At 33.9% G+C, this 24,967-nt stretch overlaps 2 protein-coding genes across 2 annotated transcripts; both read right to left on the bottom strand.

Moving 5' to 3' along the window:
* Window positions 1-97: 97 nt before the first annotated feature.
* LOC110660030 (protein HEAT STRESS TOLERANT DWD 1) lies at window positions 98-23,266 on the bottom strand. Its single transcript, XM_058144069.1, has 12 exons — window positions 23,112-23,266; window positions 22,812-22,978; window positions 22,233-22,311; window positions 21,740-21,922; window positions 21,551-21,649; window positions 21,182-21,350; window positions 20,968-21,074; window positions 20,739-20,878; window positions 20,554-20,635; window positions 1,003-1,121; window positions 731-848; window positions 98-601 (listed from the first exon to the last, which is right to left on the bottom strand). Exons 1-12 carry the CDS (start codon window positions 23,157-23,159, stop codon window positions 470-472), a joined length of 1,443 nt encoding a protein of 480 aa, XP_058000052.1. The 5' UTR covers window positions 23,160-23,266; the 3' UTR covers window positions 98-469.
* On the bottom strand, window positions 4,442-6,356 carry LOC110652716 (uncharacterized). Its single transcript, XM_058144070.1, has 2 exons — window positions 6,201-6,356; window positions 4,442-5,179 (listed from the first exon to the last, which is right to left on the bottom strand). The coding sequence occupies exon 2, from the start codon at window positions 5,177-5,179 to the stop codon at window positions 4,589-4,591; it is 591 nt and encodes a 196-aa protein (XP_058000053.1). The 5' UTR covers window positions 6,201-6,356; the 3' UTR covers window positions 4,442-4,588.
* Window positions 23,267-24,967: the final 1,701 nt, after the last annotated feature.

Raw genomic sequence — 24,967 nt, forward strand, 5'->3', positions numbered from 1 at the left:
GGAATGCAGCAGCAAGTAAAGACACTCTTTCAAACCAGTTCCAGTTCCTATTTGATTTTGATTCAGTTCCGAGTCCAAACTGGACTGTAGCCACACCTACCTAAAGTGCTCACAATTCGATTAACCTAACCGTAAGCATATATTTTTTAACTGAAACTGGGGCCATTTCAATTTGGAAAAGATCCAAACTGAAGCCTTCTCAATAGAAGGTAATAAGGTTGCTAAAGTTGCCAGTTTGCCAAAAAAAAAAATAAATAAATAAATTACAAAAATGGAGCCAGATGCATTTTCTAGAAACCTCTGCTGCATTAGATGCCACAAAGAACAGAAAGAAAACAAAATGCACATATTCAAAATTTCTCACTCATTGGTATCAAAGCAGCTGCTGATACATCACTCTTTCCATTTAGCCATGTAAAACACCAGTCACAACGAGGTCATGAGGCATTCTGTTGACTGGATTCAACTCTCAAGCACTTTCAGAGGGAAGAGTACTCTGAATGTTCGAAGGCATCAATATGTTGAAACCATCACTGGCAGTAGATACGAGCATACCAGGAATCTGACCATGCCAATGAAGTTCTTTCAAATCTTTTTGCCCCTGTTCAAAGTTTACAATTGGGTGTAAGAGACGGAAGTCGAACATTTTGAAATTGAATGCTCTTGTGGTGGTGGGGTTTTTTTTTTTTTTTTTTTGGTTGGGGGGTGGAGTTAATTAAACAAAAAGTACCTGATGAACAAACAGAAGCTGAGGGGGTATATCAGCTGGAGCATTCACTTGCTCATTTATTTTAGCTCTAAACTCTGCTTCCTCTTCCTCATACTTCTCTAAAGAGAGGTCCCATATTCTGGCAATACACAGGAGATAAAACAGTAGGTTTTAAACAGAGGCAGCTTAATGGGATTGGGAATGTGGACTATGATATGTCCACAAAAAGCATAAGTAACGATCATATTAAATTGGATTATCCTATTACTGGTTGCTCTTTATGCATCACTTACGTTAACTGATTTTCAGATGATGAAACTGCCAAAACAGAGGCTTCATGTGGACTCCATTCAATGGATGTTACAGGGTGCTTATGGTATTCAAAATGTGCCACGACTGATTTATCTTCTTCCTGCCACATAAAAAACAACTAGTAATGAGATCACCATGTTGCAGTTAGAAGATGGCACATGCTTTCCATTTAACACCTACTTTTGCAATGTTGAAAACTAACGAGATCATCATTTTGCAGCTTAGCAGATGGCATGTGAGGAAGGGGGTGTGTTTGAGCATATCAGATATCAGTGCCGAAAGAATTCTTTAGGAGATTAAATTAATTAATGCTAACTGATTCCCTTTCTCTCAGGAAAGTCAGTTTCAAACTCTGTTCAAAATAATGTACAAAATAACAGCAGTGACATCAGCTTCCCCCAGAGCCAGTGATGCAGTCCATAAGTGAATCCTGACTTCTCATCTGTAACCCAATTTATTCTCAAGTTCTTTTCTTCTTTTACCCATTTCAAGAATAATACGTGTAACATTAACTAGTACCAAATTTATACTTCTTTAGCAAATTTACTCTTTTTGTTGTCTATTTAGAAGATGTAGCCTGTAACATTATTTGGTTTTCGCTGAAATATTAACTTACAAAGGGTGTTAGAACCTAACTAGGCAAAAGTGGGAGAGTGTTAACCATTTCATTGTTGATAGAATTTTCTACAGGAATTTAATCATCACAAACTTCCTCATTTTCAAAAATGATAAAGAAAGATATGAACCTTAAGATACACCAAAAATACAGTCCATCCAGGAATCAACTTGGCAATATCGATCACAAATGACAACAAAAATCAGATATCCCTAGCGTCACATACAAGGCACATGAAAGACAAGTTATATTGACAATGTGATGACTTAGAAAGATCATTTCGTTGCTCTAGAAAATGTACAATGACAGATCAACAACAACAACAACAACAACAAAGCCTTAATCCCAATCTAGTTGGGATCAGCTATGTGGATCCTTTTTTTAGCAGAGACAGATGTCCCACCATTTTTGTAAAGACTATTCATCCCACCTCATGTGTCATAAACTAGTAGTACAATGTTAGCCCTCTACACTAACAATCTACATTTGGGCAAGGAATAGGCTATACAACAAGCTGATCAAACTGATCAAACCATGCCAATCCAACCCAATTTACAAGGTTTTTAGCCATTTTGGATCAGAACTGGTAAAGAACATCACAAATCAACATTTGTTAATTTGGGTTTGAACATAAATATAAATGGCTCTTATAAAACCAAACTGACCCGAACATAATCAATTATAATAGATCCCAGGAACAACTAATGAATTTGAGGTGTCCTGATTTATCTCATTTTAAATGGTATAAAGACACATTCTTTTCCCTTATTTTCACTAGGGAAGATAATCAGTATGATTTCTGGAAAGAAAAATTTCTTTCTGGATTACCCTCGTTATTTTCTGAACGAGTCAAAAAACAAATTAGGGATAAAAATGATGGTGCCCTACCATACAACCATTATACCTACGAAGAACTAGCTTCTGAAGTAGTCTCAGCAGGTATATCCTTGTGCAATGAATTAAAAATTCATCGCCAGTTGCAAAAAGAAAGACTCACCGGTAAAAGAATACTTGGTGATTTCTGTGAACAGTTTGGTTTACCACCTGTAACTTTTCCTTATAAAGGCAAAGTAAAAAGGGGGAGGAGAGAAGGTAAGAAAAGTTTTAAAAAATATAAAACCTTTTATCCTAAAAAGGAAAAGCTGTACAGAAAACCTCTTAAAAGGAAATCTGCAACATCTTCTAAAAAGAAGAAAAGAGAAACAAGAGAAACTAATGTAGTTTGCTACAAATGTGGAAAGACTGGACATTACGCTAATAAGTGTAAAGTAAAGCAACAAATACAAGCATTAGCAATTGATGAAAATCTTAAAGATTCATTAATTAAGATACTCTTAAATGAGTCAGAACCAGAAGACTTAGAAGTCAATGTCATAGATTATACGTCAGAAGAATCTTCTACTGAGTTTGATAAAAAATCAGAATGTAATGGAAAATGTGATTATTACAAATCACTTTGTACCTTAAATGGTTTGTGTGTCTTAACAAAAGAACAAAACCTGATATTAGATCTTATAGATAAAATAGAAAATCGAAAGAAAAAAGAAAAAGACTAGAAGAATACTTAAATGTATTCAAAGAGAAAAGTCCTTTAGAAAAAAGAATTGAAGAGAAGGCTAATCCATATGATCTTAAAGAAATTATGGAAAGAATCAAAATGGTTAAAACACCAAGAGAACCAACTGTGAAAGAATTAAGGCAAGAAATAAATTCGGTTAAAACTGAAGTGCAATTCTTAAAAGAAAGAATAGTTTTACTAGAAGTAAAACAAGATTCTCCATTAATGATGGAAACAGCAGAAAAAGAAGAAGAACAAGTAGAGATAAACAGTCTCCAGTATGTTAATAGAATTGATAGAGTTATAACTCATAAATGGCATACGAAAGTAACAATAATTGTTCAGAAAGAGTACTTATTCAGTACTATAGCCCTAATTGATTCAGGTGCAGATTTATGCTGTATAGATGAAGGACTTGTACCTTCGAAATACTTCTCTAAAACAGTAGAAGAATTACATACAGCAGATAGCTCATTGCAGGCATTTTCTCACCATCAACTAATCTAAGCACACGAACTAATGGACCAAATATCTTTAAGATATAAACAATATTAGTCCAAAAAGTAGGCATCATGACAATACTGTATACTTTTTTACCTGACAGTTCTTTTGCCCACTTACTTTTGGTCCATTCCTCTGAGGTAAACATCTTTCTCAAATTCGCCTTGTTCTTACGTATACGTTGAAGGGTGAGAAAAGCAGTTGCAAATCTTGTGACAGCTGGCCTAATTAGCTCTCTTTCACCAGTAAAGTGCCGCAACATGTTCACCACACCCGGACGAATGTAAATATATCCATTCAATGTCACTGCCCTTTTAATTGTGTTATGAATTTTGGGAATTTTTCCAATATCTTCTAGCATCAAATCTAGGCAATGAGCAGCACAAGGAGTCCAATACAAATGAGGGCACTTTGTTTCTAATAACTTCCCTAAAAACAAAACAAGTATGGTAGCAATTAGCATAAATATTAAATACATTATTTACTTACAATTAAATTAAACTATCTAATAATAGTAAGAATAAAAACTCTTAATTACCTGCAAGCACACAATTGCTAGCATTATCTGTCACAACTTGAACCACATTAGCCTCTCCAACACGCTCTACAAATCTATTAAGCAGGTCATACATCTTATCACCAGTTTTTGAGTACTCTGAAGCATCAACAGATTCCATGAAAACAGTTCCCTTTGGAGAATTCACCAAGAAATTAATCAAAGTCCTTTGTTTCTTATCAGTCCATCTGCCATTATAGAACAACCATACTTTGCCCATTCTTCTTCATAGGACTTCAATGAATTCTTCACCTCAGCAACTTCTTCATTCAATAAGGGAACCCGCACCTCATGAAAACTAGGTGCTTTCATACCAATCCCAAATTGTCCAATAAACTACACCATAACTTGAAAACTTGGATAATTGACAGCATTAAAAGGAATTGCCGCATCATACATCCATCGAGCTATATCCTTACATGCTTTTTTTCTCAATTCCTTTTTACATGCCTCATTAATAGTGGTTTGCTTCAGCTTTGAATTTTTTCTATCCTGTACCGCCTTTGCAGCACTTTTGGCAAAATATAAATCTATTGGACCCTTTGTCCTTGCCTTCTTTTGAACCTTACTATTTCCTTTTGAGCCTCTAAGAATTGTCCCAACATCATCTTCATCTTCGTCATCTCCAAGAATTTCAACATCCTCATAATCAGGCAATTTATCTAAGGTCTTTGCTGAAGCCTTTTGCTGCATATACTCTTGTAGCTCTTCACGCACATGTGTTGGACACTTCTTACACATTGTAGCATTTCGAAATCCTCCAACTAAATGCTGTTTAGCTCGAAATATCCCTCCTTTTGTAACTTTGCTACAAAAGTTACAAGCAACATCATTTCTATTGTTTGGATTCACCAAGTGGACATATTTCCATGCGGGATCTTTGTTGCTATTGTCAGTTTTAGCAGCGGTAGATGCCTCCGATTCCATCTTTGCAAAAATAAAATAAAAAGATAAGAAAATTAATAATTTAACAAGTAACAACAAGCCAACAATAATATACATACATACCAATTTATAGTACCATAATCCAATTATAATAATAGAAATTAACAATTTATGATAACACAAACTCAATTACAATATTTCTAATAATTTCTAAGAAGACCTAATAACAATTAGCAATAAGAAAATAAAGTCATAATTCATAAAACATTTTTAATCCAATAATAAAACTAAAAGCTAATAAGAGTAATTGAATTAGCATATTATTAGCATCTCAAGTTGTCAAGTCTCAAGTCTCAACATATTTTCACATATTCACAATAAATAATATGTCAAAATCACAAATTTATAGTAAAAAGAAAAGGAAAAGAAAAACATTGCAGGGTAAGGATTGGCAGCCAAAAAAAAAAAAAGATGCAGAAGAAGAATGTAGTGCAGAAACAGTGCAGGAAAGAGAGAGAGAGAGCATGGCAGCCAAAAAAAAAATGCAGAAAACAAAGTGCAGTGCAGAAACACTGCAGGAGAGAGAGAGCATGGCAGTCCAAAAAAAAAAAAAAAAAAGAGAAGAAGTGCAGTGCAGAAACACTACAGCAGGGAGAGAGAGAGCATGGCAGTCCAAAAAAAAAAAAAAGAGAAGGAGAAACAGAAAGTGCAGTGCAGAAACACTACAGCAGGGAGAGAGAGAGAGAGCATGGCAGTCCAAAAAAAAAAAAAAAAGGAAGCAGAAACAGAAAGTGCAATGCAGAAGAGAGAGCATGGCAGTCCAAAAAAAAAAAAAAAGGAAATAGAAAGTGCAGTGCAGCGTGCAGAAGAGAGAGCATGGCAGTCCAAAAAAAAAAAAAGGAAGCAGAAAGTGTAGTGCAGAAACACTACAGGGAGAGAGAGGGCTGGCAGTCCAAAAAAAAAAAAGAAGCAGAAAAAGAATACCCAGCACAGGAGAGAGAGAGAGAGAGAGAGAGAGAGAGAGAAGAAGAAGAATAAGAAGAGAAGAAGAAAAAATACATACCAGGTTTGTTTGAGATCTCTCCCTTCACTCCTCTTCTTCTTCTTCCTCTTCTTCTTCTTCTTCTTCTTCTTTTTTTCTTTTTGCTGGCTGTTGGCTGCTGGACAAGTTTAAAAAAAAAAAAACCCTAGCAGCCCACCATTTTATAATGTGCCTTGCCTCATTGGGGCGCGCCTCGGTGCGCCTCAGTGAGGCCTTGCGCCTCAGCTGCCCCGAGGTGCCTGGGGCTGCGCCTCAGGCGCGCCTTTGATAACACTGCTCAGAGACGACGCTTATGCTATCAGTGTCGAAGCTAATAATGCTAAAGAGGTTAATTACCCCTACATTCCAATAAGTTACTGTTTCCTTATGCCAATAAACAAAAAACACAAGGAACTGAAGCCTTATGAGGTAGCTAATTTCTACACTGAGCATCATATAGTAAATCCTTATTTACCAAAGGATTATACTTATTATCAAGCTATCCTAGCAGAGACCGATTCAGTGGTCTTTTCTCCAACAGAAAGGTCCGCTAATGAGTGGGCATTTAGCAAATTTATCATCAAAAGGATTATATCTTACGACGAATGGGGAGATTCTCTCTTTAAACAAAAGGAGTTGAATTTCGGAAAGCCCAGGTACTTTAATTATTTTGATTACATGATTGCCTGGACTGGTGCCTTAATTTATGAAAATAGGCAAAGAAAATTTAGCTGGTTCATACAGTTCCAGTTAGATAAAGAATCATGGGAGTTTCCTTCCTGGTTCTATGAATGGTTCTTTAACTGGGGATTATATCCCGTAGCTTTACCTAATAAGGTAAGATCTGTTTATGAACAGTTTACTGATTCAAATAAATCCTTAAAGGATTCAAGATTACTTTTTACTATGCTATATAAAATTCCATGGATAGTCAGATGGGATTATATTATCTCTAAAAAGAAAATGAAAAGGTTTGGAGAATTCTCTACCGACCATGTTCCCTGGTTTACCAGAAGAGTCCTAATAAAATGGTGGGATAAATGTGACTTTTTCGAGCCACCCTCTGTTTATTCCTCCAAAGGACTAATTTCTCTGGCTAAAAAGCCATCACTGCCTAGTCTTTCAGTTTCATCAAACCTGTCAGACTTGTTCAAAGACCTACTCAAATCAGTGCCGAAAGATGAGCTTCGCCGATAACTTTTCAGCGCACTTCAAGAAGACGACAAAGATGCCAGTTCAAAAGCATCCAGCTCAAAAGCAAAAGATGCTGCAGAGTGCTCTAAGTCCCGTCAAAAGGACGAAAGCGACAGCGACACTAACATGAAAGGACAATACTGGGAAGACAGTCAAGACCCTTATGAGCTGTAAAGGATACGAAGATTCCTGTCAGCTATAAAAGTAGCTTCTGCCAACTCCACTTTCTCCTGTCTGCCACTAATAGTGACGCATGCCATGACGACTGAAGATTCCTTCTAACTTCTATAAGAAGGCCTCCCGACTTACTTAACAAGCAGAATGTGTAATAGAGAAAAATATAGAGTGTTTTCTAAGTTTTAGAACTTCCTCTGTAAGGTGTGTCTCAATTCCTGTTCAAAAGAGTGTACTGTTTTCATATCAATAAAATATATGGTATTTTCTTCATCTCAATCTTCTTTTCCAAAATTAGAAAAAGAGTTAGATGTTTTATTCGATCAAACAAGAGAGTTAAACCAAGAACTTGAAACACTGTCCCAAAACACTGTGGATCTTCTTGGCCAACCCTCTGGTAAGTACGACTATTGGGTTTACTATTCACCTCCGCCTTCTGCAAAAATTCCATTTTCTTCCATTAAACCCACTGGTTGGAACGACTACAGTAGCTCTGTAAGTATTACTATTCATAAAATTACTATTTATATTATTTGAAGCACTGTAAGCATCATTACTATTTAAGTATGCTCTGCACTTGCCCTTAAAGGGATCCTGTGCATCAGAAAACTGTTCATGTCTACTTATGTTAATCGTCTTTTATTTTATTTACGTTGTCTTGATTTAACTAGCAGAAGAGAAGTAGAATTGTTTAGACAAGCCTTAGTAGAAAACGGTAATGATTTGTGTAATTATCATGCAGAAACACATAATGAATTCTGTGACTGTAGAGAACACCAAAGGTTGTTAATCTTGTCTAGAATTATAATAAGTTTGTTAGATATTTGGCTTAATAATAATAATTTTTAATTTTCTTCTTCATATTAAGAGTCGCATCGTGTCTGTCTAGTAGTATATCGGCTGGAAACTAGTAACCGCTTGAGCCCTTCACTGGTGGAAGGTAGAGCAACTGCTAGCCACAACGCCACATACTACTAATAATAGTGTCGATCCTTGCGTCGAAGTATCCGGCGTCTCAATAGGTATCATTTTTTCTTCAAAGCTGGGCTCATATGGTAGATTAACCACATGACTCTTTCTAGCCCAAAATGCATTAGGAACTTCTGCACAGATGCTATTAGTCATCTCATTCTGGAGCTGTTTTATTTTTTCTTGAATCAAAGGTTCATTAACCTTTTCATGGACTGTTTTCTGATCTATTTCTCTTTTAAGAGAATAAATGAATTTTTCTTTATTTTTTATGTTGCTTTTAAGCACATCTATTTCTCTTTCTATTGGTAAAGAGATAAATTCAAAAATAATCTCTCTTCCATCTATTTCAGATACTATTCCCTTTTAAGTAATTGACTTGATAGGGTATAGCATGTGTAGGAATGGGTTTCCTAGGATTACAGGATGATATAATCCTTTTACCATTATAAACGGTATTTCGAAACATATTCCCTGATTACAAACATTACAAACTACCGTATCAGATGGCTTGTATTTGATACTCATTTTAGAGCTATCTGCTGTATGTAATTCTTCTACTATTTTAGAGAAGTATTTCGAAGGTACAAGTCCTTCATCTATACAGCATAAATCTGCACCTAAATCAATTAGGGCTATAGTACTGAATAAGTACTCTTTCTGAACAATTATTGTTACTTTCGTATGCCATTTATGAGTTATAACTCTATCAATTCTATTAACATACTGGAGACTGTTTATCTCTACTTGTTCTTCTTCTTTTTCTGTTGTTTCCATCATTAATGGAGAATCTTGTTTTACTTCTAGTAAAACTATTCTTTCTTTTAAGAATTGCACTTCAGTTTTAACCGAATTTATTTCTTGCCTTAATTCTTTCACAGTTGGTTCTCTTGGTGTTTTAACCCTTTTGATTCTTTCCATAATTTCTTTAAGATCATATGGATTAGCCTTCTCTTCAATTCTTTTTTCTAAAGGACTTTTCTCTTTGAATACATTTAAGTATTCTTCTAGTCTTTTTCTTTTTTCTTCCTGATTTTCTATTTTATCTATAAGATCTAATATCAGGTTTTGTTCTTTTGTTAAGACACACAAACCATTTAAGGTACAAAGTGATTTGTAATAATCACATTTTCCATTACATTCTGATTTTTTATCAGACTCGGTAGAAGATTCTTCTGACGTATAATCTACGACATTAACTTCTAAATCTTCTGGTTCTAACTCATTTAAGAGTATCTTAATTAATGAATCTTTAAGATTTTCATCAATTGCTAATGCTTGTATTTGTTGCTTTACTTTACACTTATTAGCATAATGTCCAGTCTTTCCACATTTGTAGCAAACTACATTAGTTTCTCTTGTTTCTCTTTTCTTCTTTTTAGAAGATGTTGCAGATTTCCTTTTAAGAGGTTTTCTGTACAGCTTTTCCTTTTTAGGATAAAAGGTTTTGTATTTTTTAGAACTTTTTTTACCTTCTCTCCTCCCCCGTTTAACTTTGCCTTTATAAGGAAAAGTTACCGGTGGTAAGCCAAACTGTTCACAGAAATCACCAAGTATTCTTTTACCCGTGAGTCTTTCTTTTTGCAACTGGCGATGAATTTTTAATTCATTGCACAAAGATATACCTGCTGAGACTACTTCAGAAGCTAGTTCTCCGTAGGTATAATGGTTGTATGGTAGGGCACCATCATTTTTATCCCTAATTTGTTTTTTGACTCGTTCAGAAAATAACGAGGGTAATCCAGAAAGAAATTTTTCTTTCCAGAAATCATACTAATTATCTTCCCTAGTGAAAATATGGGAAAAGAATGTGTCTTTATACCATTTAAAATGAGATAAATCATGACACCTCAAATTCATTAGTTGTTCCTGGGATCTATCTAGATATAAACTGGCTGATCCTATAAAATGTAAGCCTATGGTGTATAAGAGTGTATTAACACAATCTGGTACTGTTGTTGGACCTTCAGCTCTTTGTTCTGTTTTTACAGCATCTAGGATTTGTCTTTTTCCTTCTTCTGATAAGGAAAAATCCCACCAACCTTTAAGTTGGCTAGTAAAACCAGATATAATGGCACTGGTTATTTCTCGATCATTGTTGCCTTTGACCTTTACGGCTAAGGCATACATGGTCATAAAATGGATTACATTTTTAATCTGATAATCAGACAACCCATCTATATTCCATTCTACAATTGATGTTCCATCGTATTGCACATAATTATAATTTGTGTCTTCGAATTGTAGATTTACTGGTGAAGGCCTGGGATAATAAGGCTTCATTTCTATGGTTGCCCTAGGTTTAGGGTATACAATCCTATTAACCTCTAAAGGTTCAGATTGTTTAAACATAGTTTCTATGTTATTAATTTGTTCTTCTGAATTAGAAGATTCTGAATCTAATTCCGGTTCCTCAGATTCATTTTCTTGTCCTTGACTTAAAGGCGCAATGCTAAGAACTTCTAATCTTTTTTCAAGTTCTTTTGTAAAACTCAAAGGTTTCGTTAAGGGTGCTATAGACTTCTTTTTAGAGTCTTTTGCATCCAACCCTAATTCTGTTAACCTTTTAGTTAACTCCTCAATCATTTCTGAATGATCATCCAATTTAATGGGTAATCTTTCTGTTTCTATGGGTTTAGTAGAGGAGTTCACCCTCCATTGACAGAGTTATCTTATAAGGTAACAGAAAATCAAGAAGTAGAGTATTCACCCTTCTCCAGAACTGATAAGCAAGGAAACTTTGCTAACCTTAGCTTATACACGATAGGACAGCAGTTAAACAGGGTAGAAACACAGCTCCAAAATTTTAAGTCAAGGGATTATAAACCCGAGAAAGGAGAGACTTCAAGATTAGCAACAGAAAAGAAGGTTTTATTTAAACCCATAGAAACAGAAAGATTACCCATTAAATTGGATGATCATTCAGAAATGATTGAAGAGTTAACTAAAAGGTTAACAGAATTAGGGTTAGATTCAAAGGACTCTAAAAAGAAGTCTATAGCACCCTTAACGAAACCTTTGAGTTTTACAGAAAAACTCCTCTAAGCGTTTTACCTTTTGAGGTAATGTAATTCCTATAGGCTGATTCTAGAGTTGCTAAAACCATCCTATCTTCAAAATCTGGAAATGGCTGCTTTTTGCAGTTCATCATGAACTTCATGAATTCAGGAAATTTTTTATTTCCGCCCCTATTTTGATACCATGCATATTCTTTTAGAAAAGCATGCTGCTTATCAATTGTGAAAGTCATTTGAAACCATTTTTCAAATGGGCTTTCTTCTTTTGTGAGGGCCATAATCCTTCTAGGTGGTCTAACACTTTCTTTTTCATATCCCATATCTGAAGGAGTTGGGCTTTCTGGCCTTTTAAGGCTTTCTGTTTTTATTGGGCTTGAACTTATGCTTTCTGGGCCGTATATGGGCTGAGCTATTTGTTCGTCAGTTCTATGAGTTCCTATAGAACTAAACCTTTTTAGGTCTATTCCTGATAAGGATGTCCTAGGAATAATAGGTTCTGAAACTACAGTTCTTCCTGAGAATGAGTTTCTGGACCTAGTTCTTGCAAATGATATTGCTACCGTTCCATTGTTTGTTTCAATAATGGACTCTACATCATCAGATTCTTCCTTTTTAGGAGGAATTGCTTCTTCTAAAATCCAATTGTCAGGTAACTTAACCTGTTCCCATTCTATGGATTTTGGCACTACTAGGTTTCCCTTTTCTAAGTCTGTGACGAAGAAAGTAGTAGTTCCTTTTGGGGTGATCAGCTTAGTTGTTTCTTCCCTGAGATTAGGGACTACTGTATTCATGGCTTTGTAATGAATCCTATAAATAAGGATAATATTCTCAGATCCTGGTAACATATTATATCCTGAGGTTTTTATATCTAAGGATAAAGCTTTCATAATGTTGGGATCTTTTATCGAGACTGTGAAATTGGGATAGCAAGAGAAATAAATCGGACCATCACAGAGAGAGGATTCTATAATTCCTAATAAGGAATCATTGAAGTCTTTATGTCGTTTGTCTCTGACACAGACTAAGGCTGAAGTGTTTAAGCCTAATCTAGTTGCAGGTTTAAGAGCAACTTGAATCATTCCTATATGTAGGAATTGATATGTCTTTTGATGAATTTTCAAAAGCTCTTCAGAGAATAAACTCCTAGAACTTAATCCTACATGGATAGGAGTTGCTTGTTCTACTGTCTTTACTATATAGTCTGATCTAAACTTAAAACTATTAGTTGACTTATATATTAAACTTGAGGATATAGGTGGCAAATTCCAATTATTTAATTTATTTTCTATATTAGACATTAACAATATTTCTTTGTTTTTATTTTTTGATTTTTTATTTTCCTCGGTTTCGAATCTAGCGCTTCTAGAGCTACCAGGTAAGCGAGAAAATAATTTGTCCATAGGTTCTAGATCACTGTCAACGATTTACTCCAAATGCCTAAAACGCCTGACCTCGGCTAAACGGCTGACGGATACGCGACTTGGGGTTTCACTAGAACTTTTGACCAAACTATTGTCTAACTTGGCTCTGATACCAATTGAGACGCCGGATACTTCGACGCAAGGATCGACACTATTATTAGTAGTACGTGGCGTTGTGGCTAACGGTTGCTCTACCTTCCACCAGTGAAGGGCTCAAGCGGTTACTAGTTTCCAGCTGATATACTACTAGACAGACACGATGAGAAACTTAATATGAAGAAGAAAATTAAAAATTATTATTATTAAGCCAAATATCTAACAAACTTATTATAATTCTAAACAAGACTAACAACCTTTGGTGTTCTCTACAGTCACAGAATTCATTATGTGTTTCTGCATGATAATTACACAAATCATTACCGTTTTCTACTAAGGCTTGTTTAAACAATTCTACTTCTCTTCTACTAGTTAAATCAAGACAACGTAAATAAAATAAAAGGCAATTAACATAAGTAGACATGAACAGTTTTCTGATGCACAGGATCCCTTTAAGGGCAAGTGCAGAACATACTTAAATAGTAATGATGCTTACAGTGCTTCAAATAATATAAACAGTAATTATATGAATAGTAATACTCACAGAGCTACTGTAGTCGTTCCAACCAGTGGGTTTAATGGAAGAAAATGGAATTTTTGCAGAAGGCGGAGGTGAATAGTAAACCCAATAGTCGTACTTACCAGAGGGTTGGCCAAGAAGATCCACAGTGTTTTGGGACAGTGTTTCAAGTTCTTGGTTTAACTCTCTTGTTTGATCGATTAAAACATCTAACTCTTTTTCTAATTTTGGAAAAGAAGATTGAGATGAAGAAAATACCATATATTTTATTGATATGAAAACAGTACACTCTTTTGAACAAGAATTGAAACACACCTTACAGAGGAAGTTCTAAAACTTAGAAAACACTCTATATTTTTCTCTATTACACATTCCGCTTGTTAAGCAAGTCGGGAGGCCTTCTTATAAGAGTTAGAAGGAATCTTCAGTCGTCATGGCATGCGTCACTATTAGTGGCAGACAGGAGAAAGTGGAGTTGGCAGAAGCTACTTTTATAGCTGGCAGGAATCTTCGTACCCTTTACAGTTCATAAGGGTCTTAACTGTCTTCCCAGTATTGTCCTTCCATGTCAGTGTCGCTGTCACTTTCGTCCTTTTGACGGGACTTAGAGCACTCTGCAGCATCTTTTGCTTTTGAGCTGTATGCTTTTGAGCTAGCATCTTTGTCGTCTTCTTGAAGTGCGCTGAAAAGTTGTCGGCGAAGCTCATCTTTCGGCACTGATTTGAGTAGGTCTTTGAACAAGTCTGACAGGTTTGATGAAACTGAAGGACTAGGCAGTATGGCTTTTTAGCCAGAGAAATTAATCCTTTGGAGGAATAAACAGAGGGTGGCTCGAAAAGTCACATTTATCCCACCATTTTATTAGGACTCTTCTGGTTAACCAGGAACATGGCCGGTAGAGAATTCTCCGAACCTTTTCATTTTCTTTTTAGAGATAATATAATCCCATCTGACTATCCATGGAATTTTATATAGCATAGTAAAAAGTAATCTTGAATCCTTTAAGGATTTATTTGAATCAGTAAACTGTTCATAAACAGATCTTACCTTATTAGGTAAAGCTACGGGATATAATCCCCAGTTAAAGAACCATTCATAGAACCAGGAAGGAAACTCCCATGATTCTTTATCTAACTGGAACTGTATGAACCAGCTAAATTTTCTTTGCCTATTTTCATAAATTAAGGCACCAGTCCAGGCAATCATGTAATCAAAATAATTAAAGTACCTGGGCTTTCCGAAATTCAACTCCTTTTGTTTAAAGAGAGAATCTCCCCATTCGTCGTAGGATATAATCCTTTTGATGATAAATTTGCTAAATGCCCACTCATTAGCGGACCTTTCTGTTGGAGAAAAGACCACTGAATCGGTCTCTGCTAGGATAGCTTGATAATAAGTATAATCCTTTGGTAAATAAGGATTTACTGTATGATGCTCAGTGTAGAAATTAGCTACCTCATAAGGCTTCAGTTCCTTGTGTTTTTTGTCTATTGGCATAAGAAAACAGTAACTTATTGGAATGTAGGGGTAATTAACCTCCTTAGCATTATTAGCTTCGACACTGATAGCATAAGCGTCGTCTCTGAGTTTGTCCATCATTTTAGACGGAGGTGGCGATACCTCGTGGGTTCGCTTTGACGGAGTTACTGAGGCTTTTGAACTTATGTCCTGTAAGAAACTCACGTGTTAAGAAATCAGGTAATGAGTTAGTTTCTCCTTTAATAAACTCAATATCAAAATCAAACACAGATAAAATAGCCTGCCATCTTGCAAAAATCTGTTTAGATGTGATGTTTTTAACATCTTTCAATAATATTTCTTTTGCACTTTTGCAATCAACCCTTATAAGGAATTTCTGATTCAATAAATCAGATTCAAACTTTTGTACACAGAGAACTATAGATAAGATCTCTTTTTTAACCGTAGAGTAATTAACTCTAGGTCCTGTTTAAATTCCACTGGTAAATCTGACTAGGGTTTCTTTGCCATCTAGGTTCTGTTTTAAGATGCCTCCGTACCCGACGTTAGATGCGTCAGTTTCCACTACCTTTAAGGCAGATGGATGAGTAATTGCCAGACAGGGAAGTATTTTGACCTTTTGTTTTATCCGTTTAACAGATAAAGTGTGTTCTTTAGTCCATGGGCTTGGGTTTTTTCTAAGCCTTTGGAATAAAGGCTTTGCATCATGGGCCAGGCTTTTATAGAAGTCTGAAACATAATTAAGGCTTCCTAAAAACCTTTGAAGTTGGGTTTTTTCTTTTATTTCATCAGGAAACTTACTGGCAAACTCAATGGCTCGATCAATAGGAATAATTGATCCTTGTTCTATATTGTGTCCTAAAAATCTAATTTTAGTCTGAAAGAGTTTAATCTTTCTGGCCGAGACTACCAGACCATTTCTTTTGATAATTTTCATAAACACATTTAAGTGTTTGAAATGTTGATCAATTGTTCTGGAGAAAATAAGGACATCATCAATGTAGACTATTGAAAATGGTGAATAAGCATTAAATATTTCATTCATTATTTTTTGAAATTCGGACGGGGCATTTTTAAGCCCGAAAGGTATTACGTTCCATTCGTAATGGCCAAATGGTACAGTAAAGGCAGTTTTATACCTATCTATTTCAGCTATCTGGATTTGCCAATATCCAGACTTCATATCGAACTTTGAAAAAATTTGGGCCTCATAGAGTCTGTTTAACAGATCTCTTTTATTAGGCAATGGATATCTAATCCATCTAAGGGCCTTATTTAAAGGCTTATAATTGATTACTAATCTGGGTACTCCTCTTTCCAGTTCAGCAGCATTTTCAACATAAAACGCTGGACAACTCCATGGGATTTGACTTTTTCTAATTAGCCCTTTTAACTCGAGGTTAGCAATTTCCTTTTTGCAGATCTCCAAATGTCTAGGCCCCATTGCTATGGGTCGGGCCTTTGTAGGTATCATTTTTTCTTCAAAGCTGGGCTCATATGATAGATTAACCACATGACTCTTTCTAGCCCAAAAATGCATTGGGAACTTCTGCACAGATGCTATTAGTCATCTCATTTTGGAGCTGTTTTATTTTTTCTTGAGTCAAAGGTTCATTAACCTTTTCATGGACTGTTTTTTTATCTATTTCTCTTTTAAGAGAATAAATGAATTTTTCTTTATTTTTTATGTTGCTTTTAAGCACATCTATTTCTCTTTCTATTGGTAAAGAGATAAATTCAAAAATAATCTCTCTTCCATCTATTTCAGATACTATTCCCTTTTCAGTAATTGACTTGATAGGGTATAGCATGTGTAGGAATGGGTTTCCTAGGATTACCGGATGAGATAATCCTTTTACCATTATAAACGGTATTTCGAAACATATTCCCTGATTACAAACTACCGTATCAGATAGCTTGTATTTGATACTCATTTTAGAGCTATCTGCTGTATGTAATTCTTCTACTGTTTTAGAGAAGTATTTCGAAGGTACAAGTCCTTCATCTATACAGCATAAATCTGCACCTGAATCAATTAGGGCTATAGTACTGAATAAGTACTCTTTCTGAACAATTATTGTTACTTTCGTATGCCATTTATGAGTTATAACTCTATCAATTCTATTAACATACTGGAGACTGTTTATCTCTACTTGTTCTTCTTCTTTTTCTGTTGTTTCCATCATTAATGGAGAATCTTGTTTTACTTCTAGTAAAACTATTCTTTCTTTTAAGAATTGCACTTCAGTTTTAACCGAATTTATTTCTTGCCTTAATTCTTTCACAGTTGGTTCTCTTGGTGTTTTAACCCTTTTGATTCTTTCCATAATTTCTTTAAGATCATATGGATTAGCCTTCTCTTCAATTCTTTTTTCTAAAGGACTTTTCTCTTTGAATACATTTAAGTATTCTTCTAGTCTTTTTCTTTCGAAGACACTAATTATAATTATGTGCAATACGATGGAACTTCAATTGTAGAATGGAACATAGATGGATTATCTGATTATCAGATTAAAAATGTGATCCATTTTATGACCATGTATGCCTTAGCCGCAAAGGTCAAAGGCAACAATGATCGAGGAGTAACCAGTGCCATTATATCTGGTTTTACTGGCCAACTTAAAGGTTGGTAGGATTTTTCCTTATCAGAAGAAGGAAAAAGACAAATCCTAGATGCTGTAAAAACAGAACAAAGAGCTGAAGGTCCAACATCAGTACCAGATTGTGTTAATACACTCTTGTACACCATAGCCAGCTTATACCTAGATAGATCCCAGGAACAACTAATGAATTTAAGGTGTCCTGATCTGTAGGATCAGCCAGCTTATAACTAGATAGATCCCAGGAACAACTAATGAATTTAAGGTGTCCTGATCTGTCTCATTTTAAGTGGTATAAAGACACATTCTTTTCCCTTATTTTCACTAGGGAAGATAATCAGTATGATTTCTGGAAAGAAAAGTTTCTTTCTGGATTACCCTCGTTATTTTCTGAACGAGTCAAAAAACAAATTAGGGATAAAAATGATGGTGCCCTACCATACAACCATTATACCTACGAAGAACTAGCTTCTGAAGTAGTCTCAGCAGGTATATCCTTGTGCAATGAATTAAAAATTCATCGCCAGTTGCAAAAAGAAAGACTCACCGGTAAAAGAATACTTGGTGATTTACGTGAAGCAGTTTGGTTTACCACCTGTAACTTTTCCTTATAAAGGCAAAGTAAAAAGGGGGAGGAGAGAAGGTAAGAAAAGTTTTAAAAAATATAAAACCTTTTATCCTAAAAAGGAAAAGCTGTACAGAAAACCTCTTAAAAGGAAATCTGCAACATCTTCTAAAAAGAAGAAAAGAGAAACAAGAGAAACTAATGTAGTTTGCTACAAATGTGGAAAGACTGGACATTACGCTAATAAGTGTAAAGTAAAGCAACAAATACAAGCATTAGCAATTGATGAAAATCTTAAAGATTCATTAATTAAGATACTCTTAAATGAGTCAGAACCAGAAGACTTAGAAGTCAATGTCATAGATTATACGTCAGAAGAATCTTCTACTGAGTTTGATAAAAAATCAGAATGTAATGGAAAATGTGATTATTACAAATCACTTTGTACCTTAAATGGTTTGTGTGTCTTAACAAAAGAACAAAACCTGATATTAGATCTTATAGATAAAATAGAAAATCGAAAGAAAAAAGAAAAAGACTAGAAGAATACTTAAATGTATTCAAAGAGAAAAGTCCTTTAGAAAAAAGAATTGAAGAGAAGGCTAATCCATATGATCTTAAAGAAATTATGGAAAGAATCAAAAGGGTTAAAACACCAAGAGAACCAACTGTGAAAGAATTAAGGCAAGAAATAAATTCGGTTAAAACTGAAGTGCAATTCTTAAAAGAAAGAATAGTTTTACTAGAAGTAAAACAAGATTCTCCATTAATGATGGAAACAACAGAAAAAGAAGAAGAACAAGTAGAGATAAACAGTCTCCAGTATGTTAATAGAATTGATAGAGTTATAACTCATAAATGGCATACGAAAGTAACAATAATTGTTCAGAAAGAGTACTTATTCAGTACTATAGCCTTGATTGATTCAAAGTGATCTATGCTGTATAGATGAAGGACTTGTACCTTCGAAATACTTCTCTAAAACAGTAGAAGAATTACATACAGCAGATAGCTCTAAAATGAGTATCAAATACAAGCTATCTGATACGGTAGTTTGTAATCAGGGAATATGTTTCGAAATACCGTTTATAATGGTAAAAGGATTATCTCATCCGGTAATCCTAGGAAACCCATTCCTACACATGCTATACCCTATCAAGTCAATTACTGAAAAGGGAATAGTATCTGAAATAGATGGAAGAGAGATTATTTTTGAATTTATCTCTTTACCAATAGAAAGAGAAATAGATGTGCTTAAAAGCAACATAAAAAATAAAGAAAATTTCATTTATTCTCTTAAAAGAGAAATAGATCAGAAAACAGTCCATGAAAAGGTTAATGAACCTTTGATTCAAGAAAAAATAAAACAGCTCCAGAATGAGATGACTAATAAAGCTATCATTTTATCACACTATATATCAAGTTTCCTTGAGATTGTGTTTCAAACTTGCTTTTTAGAAAAGCAACATTTCAAATGCAACTGAAAAATTTTTAGTAGCTTTTAACTAACATATTTAAGGGGCTGTTTTTCTCAATTGCAACTCCAACAATAATGTCAAATAGACTCAACATCATATCCTAAACAAACCCTATCCTCTTGTTCTTCATGTTAAGGCAACTCCAAAAAAAAAAAAAAAATTAGAAACCCTCTCTTCTGCGATTATACTCTAACTATATCTAATCCTTTCTTATTCAATAAAAACCAACAATCAATACACATTAAGCTATGGTCCAAAAAATAAAATATGCAGTAAAAAAAAAAAAAAGATGAGATCAAGAATTAAAAGCATTTTTGATGCTGACAATCACCACCACAGACGAAGACATGTTTGATTTCTATGTAGTTTCTCTTCTAAGATTCATTTTTACTAGATAGTTTTTATGAGATTTACACATTCAATCTCAAAGATTTTTATTTTTATTTTTTATTTTTGTTGTTTTTATGAAACTGAATGCATTAGAGATATTTTAATAAAGTTCTATACAGATTTTCTACCAAATGAATTAATAAATTGTTTGGTTATCATGTTGAATTCTTGAGATTGAGTTTAAGATTTAATGTTTCAACCCAAAAATCAAACCCAAAACTGAGTGCAACCAATCTAACCCGAGGAGTATGGTTTTCTACCTAAGTTTTTCTGCTTCAGTTATAATGATTCCCAAACCAAGGTTGGTTTGGCCTAGCATTTCACGGTCAACCAGACTGACCCAACCCATGAACATCCCTAGTAAGGATTATGATAAATAAAACAAGCCAGGTGACTGGTACAAAATTGTTGGGTCAAATAGCTGTTTTCTTTTCGTTTTTTTATTTGTGGAAAACAAAACGTTACAATATCCTACATTAGACATAGGCATACCTGCTTTTGTGATAACAATCTAAGATCACGAATAGAAAATGTCCCGTCATCACTTCCAGATGCCAGCATAACACTAGCCAACCTATCACAACCAATGAAGTAATTAATGAGATCATTACCTATAAAATAGAAGTAGAAGAGTGTTGCAAAGAACAGTGAATCAGATACCATAAATATCAACACACCTGTTCCATGAAATAACATTCACATCTGCATTATGTGCCTTGAAAGAAATTGCTGGTGACTTCCCCAAGCGGATATCCCATATTGCAATACTTCCATCAACAGAACAAGAGGCGAATACCTCATCTTCCGTAGGACTCCACTGCATAGACAAAATATGACAACATTTCTTACAAAATTGAACAATTTATGAAAGATCATTCATATTGGATTCAAAAGTAATTTATGTACCTGTAGATCTTCCACACTTGCAGAATGCCCAATAAATGGGGCATTACTAATATTCCATGTTGCACCAGATGTAGGCTCCCATAAATGAATACAATTCTTGCAGTCACCTTCAACGTTCAAACAAGTACTTTACACATTAAGCAGATAATAGTTAAAGATATTTGGGAAGTGGGGGGAAAAATCAAAATATAAAAAAAATAATATTCAACAGTACCAGACACCAGCCTTCCAGTGACACGAGGACTCCAATCTATTGCATAACCTTCATCTTTGTGCCCTCCAAACTTAATTAAAGGAGCCTGATTAGAAACTGAAGAGCCTCCCTGGTTAACTTCTGCTTCTGATTGTGCTAAAGCATTCAGATGAGCACTGAAGTCCCATATCTGTATGTAAAGATGCAATTCATAGCACATGAAAAAAGAATCATTATGTCAATAACCTACTAGTCTCACATTTTCAAAACCCCAGTATTACCATTTTAATATCTTATGCTTCGGGCTGAAGTCACCCAACACATGAAAAGGTAAATATCAAATATATATAAAAGATAAAGAACTTTAGATCATAAGAAAGTACTTCTAACCTGAACATGACCAGTATCTGACCAAGATGCACATATATGGGGATTTTGTGTCATTGCGCGTATACGACTGACACATCCTTCGTGAGCTACTTTGCGTAACTGTGAATGCAAACTTGGAAATGAAAATGCATGAAAAATAAAGCAGTATTAAAACAGACCAATCATAAAAGTTAAGAAAAAAGGAAGTGCCTGCAAAGCTGGTGTCAAAGTTCCAACATCCTCCTCATCTTCACTATCTTCATCACTATCACTACTATCAGTATCCATGTCAGTGTCACCAGATGTTTTTGTGGTGGGCACCAATTCACGTCTTTTACCAGAAACATTAGATACTTTAAATATTCCAATAGAGTTGTAAGAAGCTTTCTCTGCCTGCAGATTATAGGAATATAAACAAATGTGTTAAGAGATAAAATAATGATTAAAATAAAAAGATAGAAGAAAGGTCCGAAAACATAATATCATTTTCCAGTAGCTGCATGGACCTGTGGTCCAATTTTGTCCCCTGCAGGAAAAAAGGCAGACTCATAATTTGTAAGGCCTAATCTGACTTTGCCTGTTGTTATTTCCATTATGATAGGTAATAGTATCTAAATCCGAAGAAACATTCAATACTATCACAAATAGATTTCCTACGAGATAAACTCTCAGTGACTACCAATGATTGTGAAGTGAATCTCACCTGAGTCCCTGCAACCAAATAAACTGTGTGGGGAAATTCCGTCCGAAGCAGACCCAATGAATCACGTACTATATCAAAACTGCCAAAATTAAATCAAATTACAAAAATAAATAAATGTACAATTATTTTAGGCTTCATTTTGATAGGTATACATTTGAAAAAAAAAAGAACTTGGATTTGTTTTTCAAGTGAAAAACCATATGATTTTAACATAATGTAAAATCCAAATACATCATAATTTCAAATTCACACCCATCCAAATGGGGACTTTCTTTTTCAGATTCTCAGAACCAAAAGAAGCAAAGCAATATAAAATTAATCAGTTCTAAGGTATACCAAATATTCAAAAATTCCTATGAATTCATAAAAAACATGACAGCATCCGCTCAAAAGCACCTAAATCTCCATTCAATCAAAGACAAGCTCATAAATATCCAAATTAAACATTCAACTTTAAAATCAGAGGACAGTCTGCATAATAAAAATCCAATCTTTCAAGCATTCCACTTTCACAACTGAATCTACTTTTGTTTGAAAATATAGGGAAACAGGAAAAACAAAACGGAATAAAGGAAAAACCTCAAGCAAGGCCAGCCAATGTGAAAGCCGTGAAGAGAATTGTAGACAGAGGGGTCACACTCGAGCTCCTCGCCTTCCTCCAGCTTGTCCACACCTGGTTGCCATACTTTTGTAGGCATCGAGGGTATCGATGAGGAAGAAGATGACCCATCTCCTCTCTTTGAGCCCTGTATATTTTACAACAGAGATTTGCGTCAAAAATTAATTACAAAAATAGTGGGGAAAAAAATTAATTGTTCAATCGACTGATTGATTGATTGATTGATTGATTATCAGGTGTGATAAGAAGGATTGGTAAACCTTGTTTTTCCTTTTGGCTTTTTTAGGGTTTTTGATGCTGCGAACCATTTTTGCAGTTTCTGGGTTTATTGAAGCTTTTAATCCTTTCACTCACTCATAATTTATTTTTTAAAAATTTTTTTTATTAAGTAAAAGTTTTTTCAATTTAATTTTAAGGTAAATAATACGCTAGTTTCATAACAAATTTATTAATTTTAAATTTTAAAATTAGAATTATGTTAAGAAAATATTTTTTTATAATTATTATTAATTAATTTTTTTTATTAATCTAATAATTGTAAAATGTTGAAATTGGACCAATCTTTTGACTCATTAACATTAGTCCAATAAAAAATAGTTTATTTAAAAATAATTTAAAGATAAATTATAAAATTATATTCCACAAAGTTATTCCCTCACTTACAATTTTTACTTATAAGTAATAAAATTTTGTGACTAATTTTAGATTTTTTTGAAAATGGACTCAATTAAAATGGGGGATTTACTAATTTGTTTAATTATAATATAGACCAATAATTTAAATTTAGATCTATATGTTATAATTGTTAGACTAAATTATTCATATTCAAATTAAGAATATTATTAATTGATATTTTTATTGACTCAATAAAAAAAAAGTATCGGCCATTTTTATGAGTAAAGAGTATGTTAAGTTAATCTTTTAAATTAAAAGTTAGGCTTAGTTATATAGCTAAATTATAATAATTATAACATTTACATATATAGCGATAATAGAATATATATGATTCATGGGCTATTTAGAGTACTAAATATTAATCTTATTTAAAATAAATTTAGTAAACTAGACAACCTAATAATCCTTTAATTATCAAAATAGATCAAATTTTTATTGGTCCATAAAATTAATGAGTCAATGAGAGAATAGATGATGATGCTTAGTGAAGAGAATATTCGAAGCTAGGGTTTTAGCAAACGATTTCTTTCTTTTTCTTTTTTTTTTATAATTTTTTTTGAGATAGTCAGAGTGTACTAAATGCAAGTTCGTATTTTTCTCTCTTCTCATTTTCTTAAGACTTCACATAGTCGTAGAGAGTACATAAAAGATATGCAATCAGTGTTGCGATTTAAAACCGAAAAACCCAAAAAACCAAAGCATATAAAATGAAAATCGAATCCAACTAAATTAATAGAGAGGTGAAGTGAATTCAATCAAAATGATTTTGTTTGGATATGTTTATCAATTTAGACACTTTCCTCTTTTGCTCAATGTGAATGCACGACCCTCTTCATATCCGGCCCAAACAATGCTAAAACTCAATTCTAGCAAAAATGCAACAAATTAACACAACAAATTAATAAAAAAACAAAGTAAAAAAAAAATACAACCTTGTAAAAGTTTAGTGTCCTCCTAACAAAAATTATAATTCTAGCAAATCATGGACCCAGCAAAGTTCTAGTTTTACCATGATTTGTCAGTCATAGAGTCATAGGCAAAGGAACATATAAGGGTTGTACCTATGAGATCTTGAGACTACATCGACGAGGGACTATGAGGTGCATGCATAGCTATTGTCGAGATGAGAGGTTCATGGTGCTTTTAGGTAAGACGTTTCAAAAAATATATATTTTTTAAGAGAATAATTTCTTTCATTAGTTAATGAAAAATCTATCCTTGTCATATAATATTTAATTAAAAAATTAATAATTTCATCTACAATCAGAACTCAATTCAAAAATGTTTAAAGACAAAAATATAATATGCAAAATGATAAGAAGTTGACAGCAAGAAAAGAAATGAAGAGAATGAATAGTAATTTTTTTTAACTTTAAAGTAGAAATAACACTGCTTACTTATAAATGAAATAAAAAAAAAATTTGAAAACCATTTTACACAT

The sequence above is a fragment of the Hevea brasiliensis genome, chromosome 3 (assembly GCF_030052815.1).
Source record: "Hevea brasiliensis isolate MT/VB/25A 57/8 chromosome 3, ASM3005281v1, whole genome shotgun sequence".
Classification (NCBI taxonomy): Eukaryota; Viridiplantae; Streptophyta; class Magnoliopsida; order Malpighiales; family Euphorbiaceae; genus Hevea; species Hevea brasiliensis.

Bases quoted from the DNA above. Each gene is read 5' to 3' on its own strand.
- LOC110652716 (XM_058144070.1), bottom strand. From the start codon at position 5,179: ATGGAATCGGAGGCATCTACCGCTGCTAAAACTGACAATAGCAACAAA.
- LOC110660030 (XM_058144069.1), bottom strand. From the start codon at position 23,159: ATGGTTCGCAGCATCAAAAACCCTAAAAAAGCCAAAAGGAAAAACAAG. The intron at 22,979-23,111 runs GTTTACCAATCC...TAAAATATACAG, and splicing joins AAGCCAAAAGGAAAAACAAG to GGCTCAAAGAGAGGAGATGG. The intron at 21,650-21,739 runs GCACTTCCTTTT...TTGCATTCACAG, and splicing joins CTTTGACACCAGCTTTGCAG to TTACGCAAAGTAGCTCACGA.